Source organism: Odocoileus virginianus, chromosome 15 (genome assembly GCF_023699985.2).
Source record: "Odocoileus virginianus isolate 20LAN1187 ecotype Illinois chromosome 15, Ovbor_1.2, whole genome shotgun sequence".
NCBI classification, from domain to species: Eukaryota; Metazoa; Chordata; class Mammalia; order Artiodactyla; family Cervidae; genus Odocoileus; species Odocoileus virginianus.
The window spans coordinates 22176599-22192152 of NC_069688.1; the positions used below are offsets into that span (position 1 = coordinate 22176599).

Consider the following 15554-nt stretch of genomic DNA (forward strand, 5'->3'; position numbering starts at 1 on the left):
ACCACATAGTTCTGGCGTTGCACAGACTAGCTTTGGCATTTTTAAGAAGGTAGAGTTTAAAAACAATAGAAAATTACTGCTAATTTCTTCTTTTTTTTTTGCTAGGAAACTAGTTTATTTTTTATTTATTTTTTTTCCATTTATTTTTATTAGTTGGAGGCTAATTACTTTACAATATTGTAGTGGTTTTTGCCATACACTGACATGAATCAGCCATGGATTTACATGTATTCCCCATCCCGATACACCTATTAACATCAGTAAGACTAACATGGCTGAATCCAAGACAAAATATCAATCTAGTCTGTATCATTGGAAACAAAAGGAAACCCAAGAAAGGAATTTTAATGTATTAGTAAAATACAGAATTTTTTGGTGCTGTTCTCTTGTGAAGGGAATCACAACCAAAAATCAGAAATAGCTTTTGAAAACAAGTATGATTTGTTAAGCTCTTCTAAAGCAATTAGGAAATTGTCACTCCCTTGGAATATTTCTACCTTTAAAGTAGTAAGGCCTTACATGTAATTTCCTTAAGGAAAGCAAGCACATTAAAATGCCAAAAAAAAAAAATCTGTATTTTACTCTATGTATAAAAATAAATATTTCACTAAAGGAATAGGGGGAAAATGAAGCATATTTAAATAATTTCATTGCACTGGAAGTTGCCAATTCGTCTGTGAGTAGTTTCACTGCAGATGAAAAGAAATCAAAATACAGGACAGATGTTGAACAAACCGCATTTAAATTCTGTCACACACCAGCATTTTTAAAATGATTTTGGCTCATCTATGAAATAAGGTGCATTTTGCTTGATTTTGAAAAGGGGAAACATCAGGAAATATTTAAAGGCCAATTGCTGCCAATTAACTTTGATCAGTAAAAGTTCTATCTGAATCTTTCAGATTCTTCTCCTGTCTGAAATAACATACATTTATAAAATCTAGCAAAACAACAACCTGATGATTAATGCCTCTTGGCAGCCCTACCACAAGCTTGCTTAATAGCAGGATTTAAATAAACAACTATCTCTATCAAGAAGAGAGTGAAAATAGGCTATTTTCTCATAGTGTAGACATGAAAATCAATATTCTTTATTCTGAAAAATGCTTCCAACCAAGATCAGCATGTTTGTCACTACCTTTAACACATTTTACTAGCCACTGTACAAAAATTTCCTCCCAAACTATAAAGGACAAATAAAACCATCAGCAGTTTGACATAAGGAATCCTGGCAACACCGAGTAGAGGCTTGACTAAACTGTTATACAACCAGCTGGACAGCCTGACAGAAAAGCACCTGATTCAATATGATAAGAGTCTGACATGGATAACATATAACATATGCAAAGATCACTAAAGTAACACATCTCAACAGTGATTATTAACTGAGAAATCTGTACTTCTGATAATCAACATAGTTTAAGATTAAAGATTCTTGCCATCAACTGTTAATCCATATCAATGGTTCCACAGAATCAAACTTTGAAATACAACCACCAAAGTAAAGCAAAACAAATTCCACGAAGGCAAAACACATGACCATATAATCAACAATTACATTACCTCACCACTCCAATGATATGTTCAAAAAATCATATTCCACTGTTATTTCAGGACCAATCCCCCATTTCCAAACATGCAACATGAAGAGTATATAAAAGAATCATAACTTACTTCTAAATCATTAAAAAATAGATGTGTGTCGGCCAAGTTGAAAATCATTTCTTCCATTCGCAATCCAAGGGAAACTGAAGTAGGTGGATCCTGAAAGAAGAATTTCACAGGTCAAGACCATTTCTACATCGAGTAAAGGAAATAAGGTGTCTCATCAAGAGGGACTTTACATCAGGATAGGCCACAAGACCTGGGCTCCAGTCTTTGTCAGATTATGTGGTTTATTCTGTATTTGGACTTCAGTAACTTATTTCATTTGAAAAGTACCTCTAATGTTGTTGGTACTTTGCCTAACAAAGAAAATAACTTGCTGTTTATAATAATACAAAAAATATAAACTCCAGGGTTACTCAGACATATAGAGTGGAGGAAATTCACCTTCACACATCTGTTTCAAAAGCAAGGAAATCAGTGACTCAGGAAGACATGTTTTCTATGTTCCACTATAACTCATATTTACTACTGTGGGCAAAAATCCCTTGGAAGAAATGGAGTAGCCCTCACAATCAACAAAAGACTCTGAAATGCAGTTCTTGGGTGCAATCTCAAAAATGACCGAATGATCTCTGTTCATTTCCAAGGCAAACGATTCAATATCACAGTAATCCAAGTCTATGGCTCAACCAGTAATGCTGAAGGGGCTGAAGTTGAACGGTTCTATGAAGACCTACAAGACCTTCTAGAACTAACACTCAAAAAAGATGTCCTCTTCATTATAGGGGACTGGAATGCAAAAGTGGGAAGTCAAGAGATACCTGGAGTAACAGGCAAATTTGGCCTTGGAGTACAAAATGAACCAGGGCAAAGGCTAACAGAGTTTTGCCAAGAGAATGCACTGGTCATAGTAAACACCCTCTTCCAACAGCACAAGAGAACACTCTACACAGGGACATCACTGGATGGTCAATACTGAAACCAGACTGATTATATGCTTTGCAGCTGAAGATGAAGAAGCTCTACACAGTCAGCAAAAACAAGACCGGGAGATGACTGTGGCTCAGATCATGAACTCCTTATTACCAAATTCAGACTTAAATTGAAGAAAGTAGGGAAAACCACTAGACCATTCAAGTATGACCTAAATCAAATCCCTTATGACTATACAGTGAAAGTAACAAATAGATTCAAGGGATTAGATCTGAAGACAGAGTGCCTGAAGAACTATGGACGGAGGTTCGTGACATAGTACAGGAGGCAGTGATCAAGAGCATCCCCAAGAAAAAGCAATGCAAAAAGGCAAAATGGCTGTCTGTGGAGGCCTTAGAAATAGCTGAGAAAAGAAGAGAAGTGAAAGGCAAAGGAAAAAAGGAAAGATATACCTATACAAATGCAGAGTTTCAAAGAATAGCAAGGAGAGATAAAAACCCTTCCTCAGTGATCAATGAAAGAAATAGAGGGAAACAATAGAATAGGAAATACTAGAGATCTCTTCAAGAAAATTAGAGATGCCAAGGGAACATTTCATGCAAAGATGGGCTCAATAAAGGACAGAAATGGTATGGACCCAACAGAAGCAGAAGATATTAAGAAGAGGTGGCAAGAATACACAGAAGAACTATACAAAAAAGATCTTCATGACCTAGATAACCATGATGGTGTGATCACTCACCTAGAGCCAGACATCCTGGAATGTGAAGTCAAGTGGGCCTTAGGAAGCATCACTATGAACAAAGCTAGTGGAGGTGATGGAATTCCAGTTGAATTATGTCAGATCCTAAAAGAAGACACTGTGAAAGTGCTGCACTCAATATGCCAGCAAACTCAGCAGTGGCCACAGGACTGGAAAAGGGCAGTGTTCATTCCAATCCCAAAGAAAGGCAGTGTCAAAGAATGTTCAAACTATCACACAATTGCACTCATCTCACACGCAAGCAAAGTAATGCTCAAATATCTTCAAGCCAGGCTTCAACAGTACATGAACCATGAACTTCCAGATGTACAAGCTAAATTTAGAAAAGGCAGAAGAACCAGAGATCAAATTGCCAACATAAGCTGGATCATCAAGAAAGCAAGAGAGTTCCAGAAAAATATCTATTTCTGCTTTATTGACTGTGCCAAAGCCTTTGACTGTGTGCATCACAATAAACTGTGGAAAATTCTTCAAGAGATGGGAATACCAGACCACCTGACCTGCCTCCTGAGAAATCTGTATGCAGGTCAGGAAGCAACAGAACTGGACATGGAACAACAGACTGGTTCCAAATAACAGAAGGAGTACGTCAAGGCTGTATATTGTCACCTTGCTTATTTAACTTATATTCATAGTACATCATGAGAAATGCTAGGCTGGATGAAGCACAAGCTGGAATCAAGATTGCTGGGAGAAATATCAATAACCTCAGATACACAGATGACACCTTATGGCAGAAAGTGAAGAACTAAAGAGCCTCTTGATGAAAGTGAAAGAGGAGAGTGAAAGTTGATTAAAGCTCAACCTTCAGAAAACTAAGATCATGGCATCTGGTCCCATCACTTCATGGCAAATAGGTGGGGAAACAGTGGAAATAGTAAGAGACTTTATTTGGGGAGGCTCCAAAATCATTGCAGATGGTGACTGAAATTAAAAGACGCTTGCTCCTTGGAAGAAAAGCTTTGGCCAACCTAGACAGCATATAAAAAAGCAGACATTACTTTGTCAACAAATGTCCATCTAGTCAAAGCTATGGTTTTTCCAGTAGTCATGTATGGATGTGAGAGTTGGACTATAAAGAAAGCTGAGTGCTTAAGAATTAATGCTTTTGAACTGTGGTGTTGGAGAAGATTCTTGAGAGTCCCTTGGACTGCAAGGAGATCCCACCAATCCATCCTAAAGGAGATCAATACTGAATATTCATTGGAAGGACCAAGGCTGAAGCGGAAACTGCAATACTTTGGCTTCCTAATGAGAAGAAATGACTCCTTGAGGAAGACCCTGATGCTGTGAAAGACTGAAGACAGGAGAAGGGGATGACAGAGGATGAGATGATTGGATGGCATCACCAACTCAATGGGCATGAGTTTAAGCAAGTTCCAGGAACTGGTGATGGACAGGGAAGCTTGGCGTGCTGCAGTCCATGAGGTCGCAAAGAGTGAGACACAACTGAGGGACTGAACTGAAATGATAACCCATAATCCTGGGCTTCCCAGGTGGCGCAGTTAGTAAAGAATCCACCTGCCAATGCAGGAGATGCAAGGGACATGGGTTTGATCCCTGGGTCAGGAAGATCCCCTGCAATAGGAAATGGCAACCCACTCCAGTATTCTTGCCTGGAGAATTCCATGGACAGAGGAAGCTGGTGGGCTACAGTCCATGGGGATGCAAAGAGTTGGACACGACTGAGAACCCACAATCAACAATATAATCCATAAAGTGTCTAAAACCACTGTCACAACTACCAGAAAATAGATACAATATAGATAAATTTCAGAAGGACAGTAAATAGCAATTTTACTCCAGATGGTAACTACTATTATTTTTACTTATTCAGCCTGCCTCCCAAGTTTGAGTACACTCAAAATAGGAAGTGATGGCCACTCTGACCAGCTGGCACCATGCCAACTCAGAAGGTTGATCTTGACATTCTTGTGACACTATTTAGTCATCAGCCAGTACCACACACAGAGGGGAGCACCAGAATCCTTGACAGTGGCTTCTACTCAACACTTCAAGCCTTTGACACTAGTGATAGATGGTTTGTGTCACACAACCTGTATCCTGATGACATCTACCAGCACTGAGATGGGGAGTGTGGAGGTATTTAATGGTGTTACTATGTTCAAAATGCATCTCACCCACGAAGCAACAATGATCATGGTGAATATCCTGCCTGTGTGTGTCTAAGTCACTTAGTCATGTCTGACTCTTTGCAACCCCATGGGATGTAGCCTGCCAGGCTCCTCCGTCCATGTGATTTTTCCAGGCAAGAATACTGCTGTGGGTTACCATTTCCTTCTCCAGGGGATCTTCCTGACCCAGGGATCAAACCTGGGTTTCCTGCACTACAGGCAGACTCTTTATCATTTGAGATACCAGGGAAGACTGCATAGTTAGTGAAAAGCAAGTAAAAAATTCTGGAAAGTATCAAGGATATAATGTGAGTTTCTCAAGTTTTTATTGGCATTCTAACTGCAATACCAACTTTCACCTTTATGGCATTTAAAGTTTTTCCAAAGAACAATAATTTCTGATCTACTACTTTATAGTCACAGCAAACCTTTGGATGCACAGGTATCATTTAATGAGAGAAATTATGACTAGAGAAATTACACCTTCATGTCGCCCATCCATCTGGCTGGGGTGTATCAACCAACTCTGAGTCTTAGAGTAGAGAACAAAAAACCCAGAGAAAGTAATAATCTTGCTTCCTAATATTGTCCAACAGAAACCTTGCCCATTTTCTCTGTTGTCTTCTAAACACACTGTCTTCATTTTAAAGCTCGAAACTTGCCTGTGTTTTACCCCCTACCCTGCAAGCATCTGAAGTGCATCAACAACCTAAAGCCCCATCTTCTCATGGGCTTTGAGATATAGCAACAAGTGCTGGAAGAAGAGCCTAGACCCAGGGGCCAGGCCCTACCCTTGTTCTTCTACTTTGGTGTCTTTAGCTCACTAAGCCTCAGTTTTCTCATCTAATAAATCAGATGGCTAGACAGCAAATACGGGATAAAATATTTTATCCCATAGAATAAAAAAAACACCCTCCATCTTTTAATTTGACACAATCATAGGGGCTTCCCAAGCAGCTCAGTGGTAAAAGAATCCACCTGCAATGCAGGAACTACAGGAGTTGTAAGTTGATCCCTGGGCCGGGAAGATCCACTGGAGGAGGGCATAGCAACACACTCCAGTATTCTTGCCTAGAGAGTCCCATGGACAGAGGAGTCTAGCGGGTTACAGTCCACAGGGTCGTCAAAAGTTAGACATGACTGACACAATTTAGGATGCCTATATGTTTATACACGTGGGAGAAAGGAGCGGCCTGGGACTCACTGGGTACAGCCATGGGCCAATCAACTGTGGCCAGGGAGGCAGAGTTAACCCCATCCCTGCAGGACCCATCCCACTAGCTCCCGTCCATCCCACCAGCACACTCTCAGCTCCAGCACCTGCATACTCTACCTTTGCAGGAGTCCCAGAGAAGGACAAGACGCGGTCTGGGGAAATACAGCAGGATGGTACTGCTAGCCTCAATCCCCGCCCCCCCCCCCCCAAGGCCCTCTCTGCCAGCTGACTGGTAGTGGAAAGGAGGCAGAAAACACATCATTGCCAAAAATCTGGGGTGAGATTGGCAAAAGGGCAAAGCAAATACCCCAGGGTTTTTGTAAGAAGGCATACAGGAAAGAAAAATACATAGGCCAGCAAAAAGTGTCCAAGAGTTGTGTGTGGAGGAACAAATAACAACATTTCCCTCAAATTTCCTGTGCAATCAGATGAACCTAATTTGTGAGGCAGGAATAGGGACACAGATATAGAGAACAGATATGTGTACATGGGGGGAGGGGAAGGTGGGATGAATTAAGAGAGTAAGATCAACATTATATACACCATCATGTGTAAAACAGATAGCTAGTGGGAAGCTGCTCTCTGGTGCAGGGAGCTCAGCTCGGGGCATATGGATACAGCTAGCTGATTCACGTTGTTGCTAACACAACATTGTAAAGCAATTATCCTCCAGTTAAAAAAAGAAAGAAAAACATTTCCTGTGCAATGATTTAACCTTGATCAATCTTCTCCACGAGCTACCACCTAAAATCTATGAAATTTCATAGGTTGCAGAAGAATTAAAAACAGTTTACAAGTGAGTAAAAAAAAAGTCTTATTGAATCTTGGTTTTATAGGAAAATTGCTCACTCACAAGAATTCCAAGTAGCAATAAGTGTGCTAGAAAAAACAAATGCTCAAATACAGCCCAGCGCAGAGTGGAGCAGCAGGGAAAGTTCATACAGTTGTTTCTGAAACAAAACAACTGACTCAGGTGTGTCCTCCCTCTCGTTGAGGCCAATAAAAATACACTGCCTTATCTCATAACCACGTCAATGAATCTTTTTATGTGGCCAGGCGGAAGAGACACATGGCAATTATTTAATTGGCAATTCTAGAATTTATGTGCCACGGTAGCGTTACTTCTGAAAAACGATTATTTCTCCTTGATATGGTTGCTTATTTATACCACCATCAAAAGAATTACTCTATTGTTTGTGAATATATAGCATACTCTAACTTTTCTTCATAAATTACAGTAATGACCTGCGAGTCAGAATACTAATAAATTTTAAAGGCTCATTGAGTCTTGTGGTCAAATACAACACAGATGTTGGCCTTATTTACCTCTTAATGCTTTTCTCTTCTGTTATTAGCTGTCATTCCCTAAGTTTTCATACCTGCCACTCCATCATACTATTAGGAAACATTACTATACCTAAAGAAGAGTCTGATGATGAACTGGAATGGAGGAATTTTAGAATAGGAAAGGGATCGAGTCAAAAGCAGTATTCCTCAAATACTTTAAAACAATCAATAGGGGAAAAAATCATTATATACTATGATCTAGTAACATCTCTCTCTGTCTCACACATACACAGACACACACAGCTGAAATGCGTGCTTGGCAAAATGAGAATATGTGTGGAACATATTCTGCCATTTTCCATTTCATTGCCCATTAACGTGTCAAAGTCTATAGTTTGAAAAGCAGAATTCTAGAGTACTTTTGATTTCAGAGATAGGAAAACTTATTTGCAACTGTGTTATGATTTGCTTGTGATGCTAGGAAAGACTGAAGGCAGGGAGAAGAGGGTGACAGATGATGAGATGGTTGGATGGCATCACCGACTCGATGGACATGAGTTTGAGCAAACTCCACAAGACAGTGAAGGACAGGGGAGCCTGGCGCACTGAAGTTCATGGGGCCAAAGGGTTGGACATGAATGAACAACAACAGAGCAGTGAGGGTGCAAAGTTGTCTCACCCCAAGTGTTCTACCTGCTGGAAGAGCAGACAGATAACCATGGTCACAGATTTATTCCACATTCTAGCAACTGGAGTTCTCAGTTCTCATATCAAGATTAGATTTGATCTTCCTACTATAATAATCTTTTAGTATTTTCACATTTTTCCAACATGGCTGATAGAAGTCAAATGTCACAAAAGCTAACATTGAACAGTTAATAAATGAGTCGCAGCTTGATGGTTTATTTTGGCATACTTAGAGGAAGAAAGGGAAAAAAACACATTTTTTAAGACCCAAACTGTGACATTAAAATCACCATGTCTTTGGCTAAATCTTACTTTTCTTGTGCTTTGCAGTAACAAATTCCAGAGACGCAGTTATGAAAGAGTGGTTTTTAAAACACCATTTTTGCTCTATCACTTTTGAAAAATTATTTAGAACCTTGCTTCCACTTCAAAGAAATGTTTCATTTTAAGTAAAACTTGTTGCCAAATTTCCCGGTCTTCTCTGAATTTGACTCCTCAGTGGTATTTGCCACTCCCATCTAATTTTTCTTAACATTTCTCCTTCTCTGATGTCTGTTATCATGAATTGTTTTTCTGGGCATCTTCCTACAATCAGATTATCCATTCCCTATCCCTTAAGTGATGTCAGTTCCTAGGACTGTTTTCATCTGTTCCTCATTCTATTTACACTGCCTACAGAACCCACATACTCACACCTTCAATCACCACCCCCATTCCCCTCTATTAAATCTTAGATCTCATTTGTAGGCCCATATATCAATCACCTATTGGTCACTGATATTTGATGTACCATACTGTTGTTCAATCGCTAAGTCATTTCTGACTCTCTGCGACCCCATGAACAGCAGCATGACACGCTTCTCTACCCACCCATCACTATCTCCCTGAGTTTGCTCAAACTCATGCCCATTGAGTCAGTGATGCCATCCAACCACCCAGTCCTCTGTTGACCCTGTTGTTGTCTTCTCCTCTTGCCCTCAATGTTTTCCAGCATCAGGGTCTTTTCCAGTGAGTCGGCTCTTCGCATCAGTGCGCCAAAGTATTGGAGCTTCAGCATCAGCCCTTCCAATATACCCTAGAGTACTTGAAACTCAATGGGCTGCAATCTGGACTCATCATATTCCCCACACTAAATGAATCACAACCTCCTGCCACTTGGACCTAGAATTCATACCTTCCTTATATTCACCACCATTTTCTTTTTCCCCAGGCCCATGTCTCTTTATAACTATCTGCAGTAGCCTCTCTCACTGGACCGGTCTTCTAGGGTTATCAGTATGAAGACATCAAGGTCTCTGTTCAACCCCCATGCCCACATCCTGCATCCTTGCACAGGGCTTCTCCCACTGACCCTTCATCAGTCCACAGTTTTCCTCCCTGACTTCTCTCAGACAGGCTTGTCAGCTTCTGGGTACCACAGCTGTATGTGCTCTTGTCTGTGGCAGAGTCATACCCCTGTATCTTTCTCCTCCATCCTTGGGACCATGCATAGTGCCTGGCCCAGAGCTTTCCCAAAGTTTGGTGGAGAAGTAAATGAATGACAGCAATAAACAGCAAGTACTTCAAATAATTCTAATTAAGAAAAATTATTAAATGTTATTTTTAGTTAGTGTCCAGCATCAGTATAAAAAAAAAAAATCCTAGGTACTTAGCTTAGGAGGAAAAATGGGTGTTTGACTCCCAAAATCATTCTATCTAAATACTATTAAACACATTAATTCATAATTTGTACCTGATTAAAGAGCAGCTCATTTTTAGAAACAGCTGCTTACAAAGCCTTCTTATCTATGTGATGCATTAAATAAGACTAGCCTAAGAACAGCATGCAATTATTTATATTTTAAACTCATCAGTGGTATGTGTTAATACATCTTATGAAATATATTCTCATATGCTCTGCAACTTAGGTCCCTAGTAAAAACTGAATAGTTCAGTGAAGAGGCTCAAATAGAGAAAATATAATCAAATGTTTTATCATTTTTGTTTAACAAAGAAACACTGTAAACTTACTATAGTTCTTATGCTCAGGAAATTCTACTAGCTGTTCCTTGCCAAATCAAGACAAACAGTATCCAGCACCACACACATATACACAGACACAGAGGAATGAAATTTAACCCTGATCTTAAATTATTTTGATATGATATTCAATTTCAAAGCAACTTGAATGATAAATATAAAAAGAAGATGGGGTATAGATATACAATGGAATTCTAGAAAGAAAGAAAGTGGAAGTTGCTCAGTCACGTCCAGCTCTTTGCGACCCCATGGACTGTAGCCCGCCAGGCTCCTCTGTCTATGGAATTCTGCAGGCAGTAATACTGCAGTGGGTTTCTATTTCCTTCTCCAGGGGACCTTCCCAACCCAGGGATTGAACCCAGGCTTCCTGCACTGCAGTCAGATTCTTTACCACCTGAGCCACCAGGGGAGACTCAGCCATAAAAGGGATGAAATAAAGCCATTTGCAGCAACATGGATGAGCCCAGAGACTGTCATACTAAGTGCAGTAAGGCAGAGAGAGAAAAATACCATGTGATACCACTTATATGCGGATTCTAAAAATGATACAAATTAACTTATTTACAAAACAGAAATACACACTCACAGACATAGGAAACGTATGGTTACCAAAGGGGAAAGGAGGGTGAGAGGGAGGGATAAATCAGGAGTTTGGGATTAAGAGATACACACCAGTACATATAAAAGAGATGAATAGCAAGGACCTACTGTATAGCACAGGGAACTATAGTCTATATCTTCTAATAACCTATAACGGAAAATAATCTGAAAAAGAATATATGTGAATATTTATATATACATATATATATGAATTACTTTGCTATACATCAGAAACTAATATAACATTGCAAATCAACTACACTTCAATTTTTTTTAAATGGCAAATGTCTGCTTAAAGTCATGAAAATAAGGTGAAGGAACTCATTGCAATGCTAGGCTACTCAAGGTTGCTTTATGTAAGTCGAAGATGGTTATGTCTACTGAAGAGAAAGCAATATTATACAGAAAAGTTAGGTCCAAGTCTAAAGCAATTCTTTTGCTCTCATCCTCTATCCAGTGAATCCCACAGCCTCAAGATCTTTTTTCTCCTGTTTCTAGAACACAGAACTGCCCACAGAGACAAAAGTTATTATCATCCTGTATCCAAATCATCAGCATCATTCCTGGCCATTGTCATTCATTTATTGTCTCTTCCTTGAGTTTTTTCAGCCTGATCACTGCCATTTACACTAGATCTTCATGTGATGAAAATGCTTTGAAGAGAAGAAACTCTAGACAAAATCAGTGCATAGAAATGCTGAAATACCACTAAATTCACCTTTTAGGGAGATTCATGTATCAGTCTTGAATTAACACGTTGACAGTATACACACTACTGATACTATGCATAAAATAGATAGCTAATAAGAACCTAATGTATACCTCAGAGAATGCTACCCAGTGCTCTGTGGTGGCCTAGATGGGAAGGAAATCCAGAAAAGGGGCTATATGTATATGTATATGTAATGTATATGTAATGTATATGCATATATAATGTGTATGCATATGTATGTGTAATGTATATGCAATGTTTATGTATATGTAAAGTTATTCCGTTTTCTGCACAGCAGAAACTAACACAGCATTATAAAGCAACTACCCTCCAATAGAAATTTATTAAAAAAAGATAACAATGTGAGTTAAATGAAAGAAAAGGCTGTGTATAAGTATATGTGAATATTAGAACACTGGAAGACTAGGATATGGGCTCCCCTCGACTTGTTTTGTCTTACAGATGAGCTAGGGTGTTTGATAAGTGCTTCCCTGGAGGCTCAAGGATAAAGGATCCACAGGCTAATGCAGGATACATAAGAGATGCGGTTTGATTCCTGGGTCGAGAAGATCCCCTGGAGAAGGAAATGACAACCTACTCCAGTATTCTTGCCTGGAAAATCTCATGGACAGAGAAGCCTGGCAGGCTACAGTCCATGGGGTTGCAAAGAGTCAGATACAACTTAGCCACTAGACAACAACAATGTATGACTTAAGAGACTAAACAACAACAAAGGGCATTTGATAAGCTTCAAGCATCATTAAAAATGCACTTTTCAGTAAGCACAATCCACAACTCAGAAATTTGATTTTGCCAAGACTCCACCACCAGACAAAGACACTGTAGTGACTGTAGGACTGTGTCACTGTTTCTAAATTTCCATCTAGGAATTCTCTTAGGATGACGAGGAATGAAACTCCTTTCATTAGAGCTTATGAGGATGCCATCCAGTTCATCTCTTGACTGAACTAGGTCTAACCACTAGCCCACACATGAGGCAGGAGTACATTTTTGCCACATGTCAAAGAAATGGAAGGCATTTCTTCTAAGATAATCGGGTTCCCAACCTGCAGGCATAAGGGTAGAAGGACACCGGAAGTGTACATTCTCACGGAGGTCATACCATGCGCTTTGCAGTCATGGCATCTAGACTGAAACTCTCACTTTACCATTTACTAGCTCTGTGGTGGGCAGTTCGGCTACTTAACCCCTGGACTTCAGGTCCCAGATCAGCAAAATAGGAATACAACAGGTTTGCTTGAGGTTTTAAATTGATGATATATTTAAAGTTCTGAACATAGTACCTAGCAAGTATTAAGCTGCTGCTGCTTAATGTGGTGATGGTGGTGGTATTTTATCTCTATGCTACAGTAATAACTGCAGATCAGTTCAAACATGGGACACCATGTCCCTATGACAGAAAGGTACATGAACATTCTGTGTTCAGATTGGATGTGCATGCTTTTTAAAAATAAGGTCACCCCTAAATTCTTCATGCCAATATTTTTGAGGTGATTGTGTTTTTAAGAGACCAATCATCGGTAAAGCTGATTTGTGTGGATGTTAAACTGGGAACATGCAGTGTGACTGCTCCCAGAAGCAATGCCACTGGTTCTCCCAAAAGATGCTAACCAAGCTTCTTATCACTAAGAGCAATGATTCCAATTCTAAGAAACCAGCAGAGGTGTTGTCCCATACTCTGAATATCTAGGAATGGAGGGGAAGGCACTGTCATTCATATAGGATCCAAGCACTACATCAATTCCATAGAAATCCAAAAATGCTCTTCAAGAAAAAAGCAATAACCTGCACAGCCAAGCAGTGTAATCTCCGTGGGTGGGTCACCTATACCTATTAGCTTATACCCTTTAATCATTAAAGGGTTAGATTTGTGGACAGGAACTTAAGCAAAGCCCAAATCCATTGTTTACAGTCCAAATGACTTGGCAGAACAGGTCATGGCAAAATCTTGATCAGCCCAAGCTTATCAACAAATAGCTGGTAGTGACAAAGGGCAATAAACCATAATTACTGAGGTACATTCCAAATGTAATACCTTCAATGTAGAGTCCCTGAAAATTTTCAGGGTTCACAAAATGACTTTAGCATTTGAGGAACACATAATTCAAAGAGGCCTTGTTTGTGGTAGGGTCAAAGAATAAATCTGTGGGAGTACTTTAAGAATATCAACATCATATAAAATTATCTGCTACTATAACAGGAAAGAAAAGTAGGGTCCTTCTAGTATTAGTTGTTCAAAAAATAGCAACTCTGATTGGAGGCATGTGACTGATGACCAGGGAAAGGTATTCCATTCCTCAGCTCCCATGTGAGCACAGCATCCTTTCCTGAATGTAAATAATTGATTACTCCCAAGTTAAGATTACCATGTATATGCATTATATATGAAAGTGAAAGTCACTCAGTCATGTCTGACCTCATGGACTATTTGGACTATTTGTGACCTCATGGACTATTCAGTCCATGGAATTCTCCAGGCTAGAATACTGGAGTGGGCAGCCATTCCCTTCTCCAGGGCGTCTTTTGAACCCAGAGATTGAACCCCACTCTCTTGTACTGCAGGCAGATTCTTCACCATCTGAGCCACCAGGGAAGCCCATGGTGGCCACCATATATATTGCAGATAAACCTCTGCTAGACACTTACACAGAAAATGCCTAAGGCTACATTTAAGCTTCAAGGAGCAGAATTGGATTTACCTTTAAAGTTAGCCACCAAGCATCAGGCACACCTACAGATTAATCATATTAGTTCTTGGCTCAGAGCTGTAGCTGGTAAACTGAAATTCACCATGCTGCTGAAAAGGTAAGGAATGTGCCACCTACATGAGCCACGAAGGATACCTATCTGTCTCCGAGAGGTGACCAGGAAGCCTTAACAAGGATCTGCACTCATACTGGAGAGATACTGAAGGAAAGAAGATACTTGAGAAAGTCTCCAAATTCAGAAAGCTGTTTAGGTTCATCTCAAAACTGCCTCAAATCAACCCTGGATATTCACTGGAAGGACTGAGGCTGAAGCTTCAATACTTTGGCCACTTGAGGCGAAGAGCCATCACTGGAAAAGACCGTGATGCTGGGAAAGGTTGAGGGCAAGAGGAGGAGGGAGCAGCAAAGGATGAGATGGTTAAAGAGCATCAATGACTCAATAGACATGAATTTGAGCAAACTCCTGGAGACAGTGAAGGACAGGGAAGCCTCGTGTGCTGCAGGCTTCATGGGGTCACAAACATGGACATTGCTTAGTGACTGAACAACAACAACAATACCTCACCAAAAGTAGCTATGGGCTAGTTATGTATAAAAAATACTCTTACTCTTTTTATTTCTTACATGGGCCCACACATACTTGGTTCTGCTGAGTTAATGAATTTTTGGTTTAAAAACCCCTCAAACTGGAGTTTTCTCCTTCCTAATCAACTTTGGGTCAGGGATTTACAGGATAATTGAGAACATTCTACAATGGCTTGTTAAATGAGACTGTTCAATCAGAATGTGGAAGTTTAAAAAACAGAGCAACCAGACATTACACATCTCTTATTGAAAGATTTACCCCACCCATGAAATCTTGTCC

General features: G+C 39.8%; 1 protein-coding gene across 14 annotated transcripts in view; it reads right to left on the reverse strand.

Moving 5' to 3' along the window:
• Positions 1 to 15554, reverse strand: part of EYA1 (EYA transcriptional coactivator and phosphatase 1) — a 471064-nt gene that overhangs the window by 44715 nt on the left and 410795 nt on the right. For all 14 annotated transcript variants that reach the window (XM_070477143.1, XM_070477142.1, XM_070477144.1 and 11 more), the window contains one exon: positions 1675 to 1764. In XM_070477143.1, coding sequence (XP_070333244.1) covers positions 1675 to 1764 — 90 coding nt within the window. The remainder of the gene's footprint in view (positions 1 to 1674; positions 1765 to 15554) is intronic.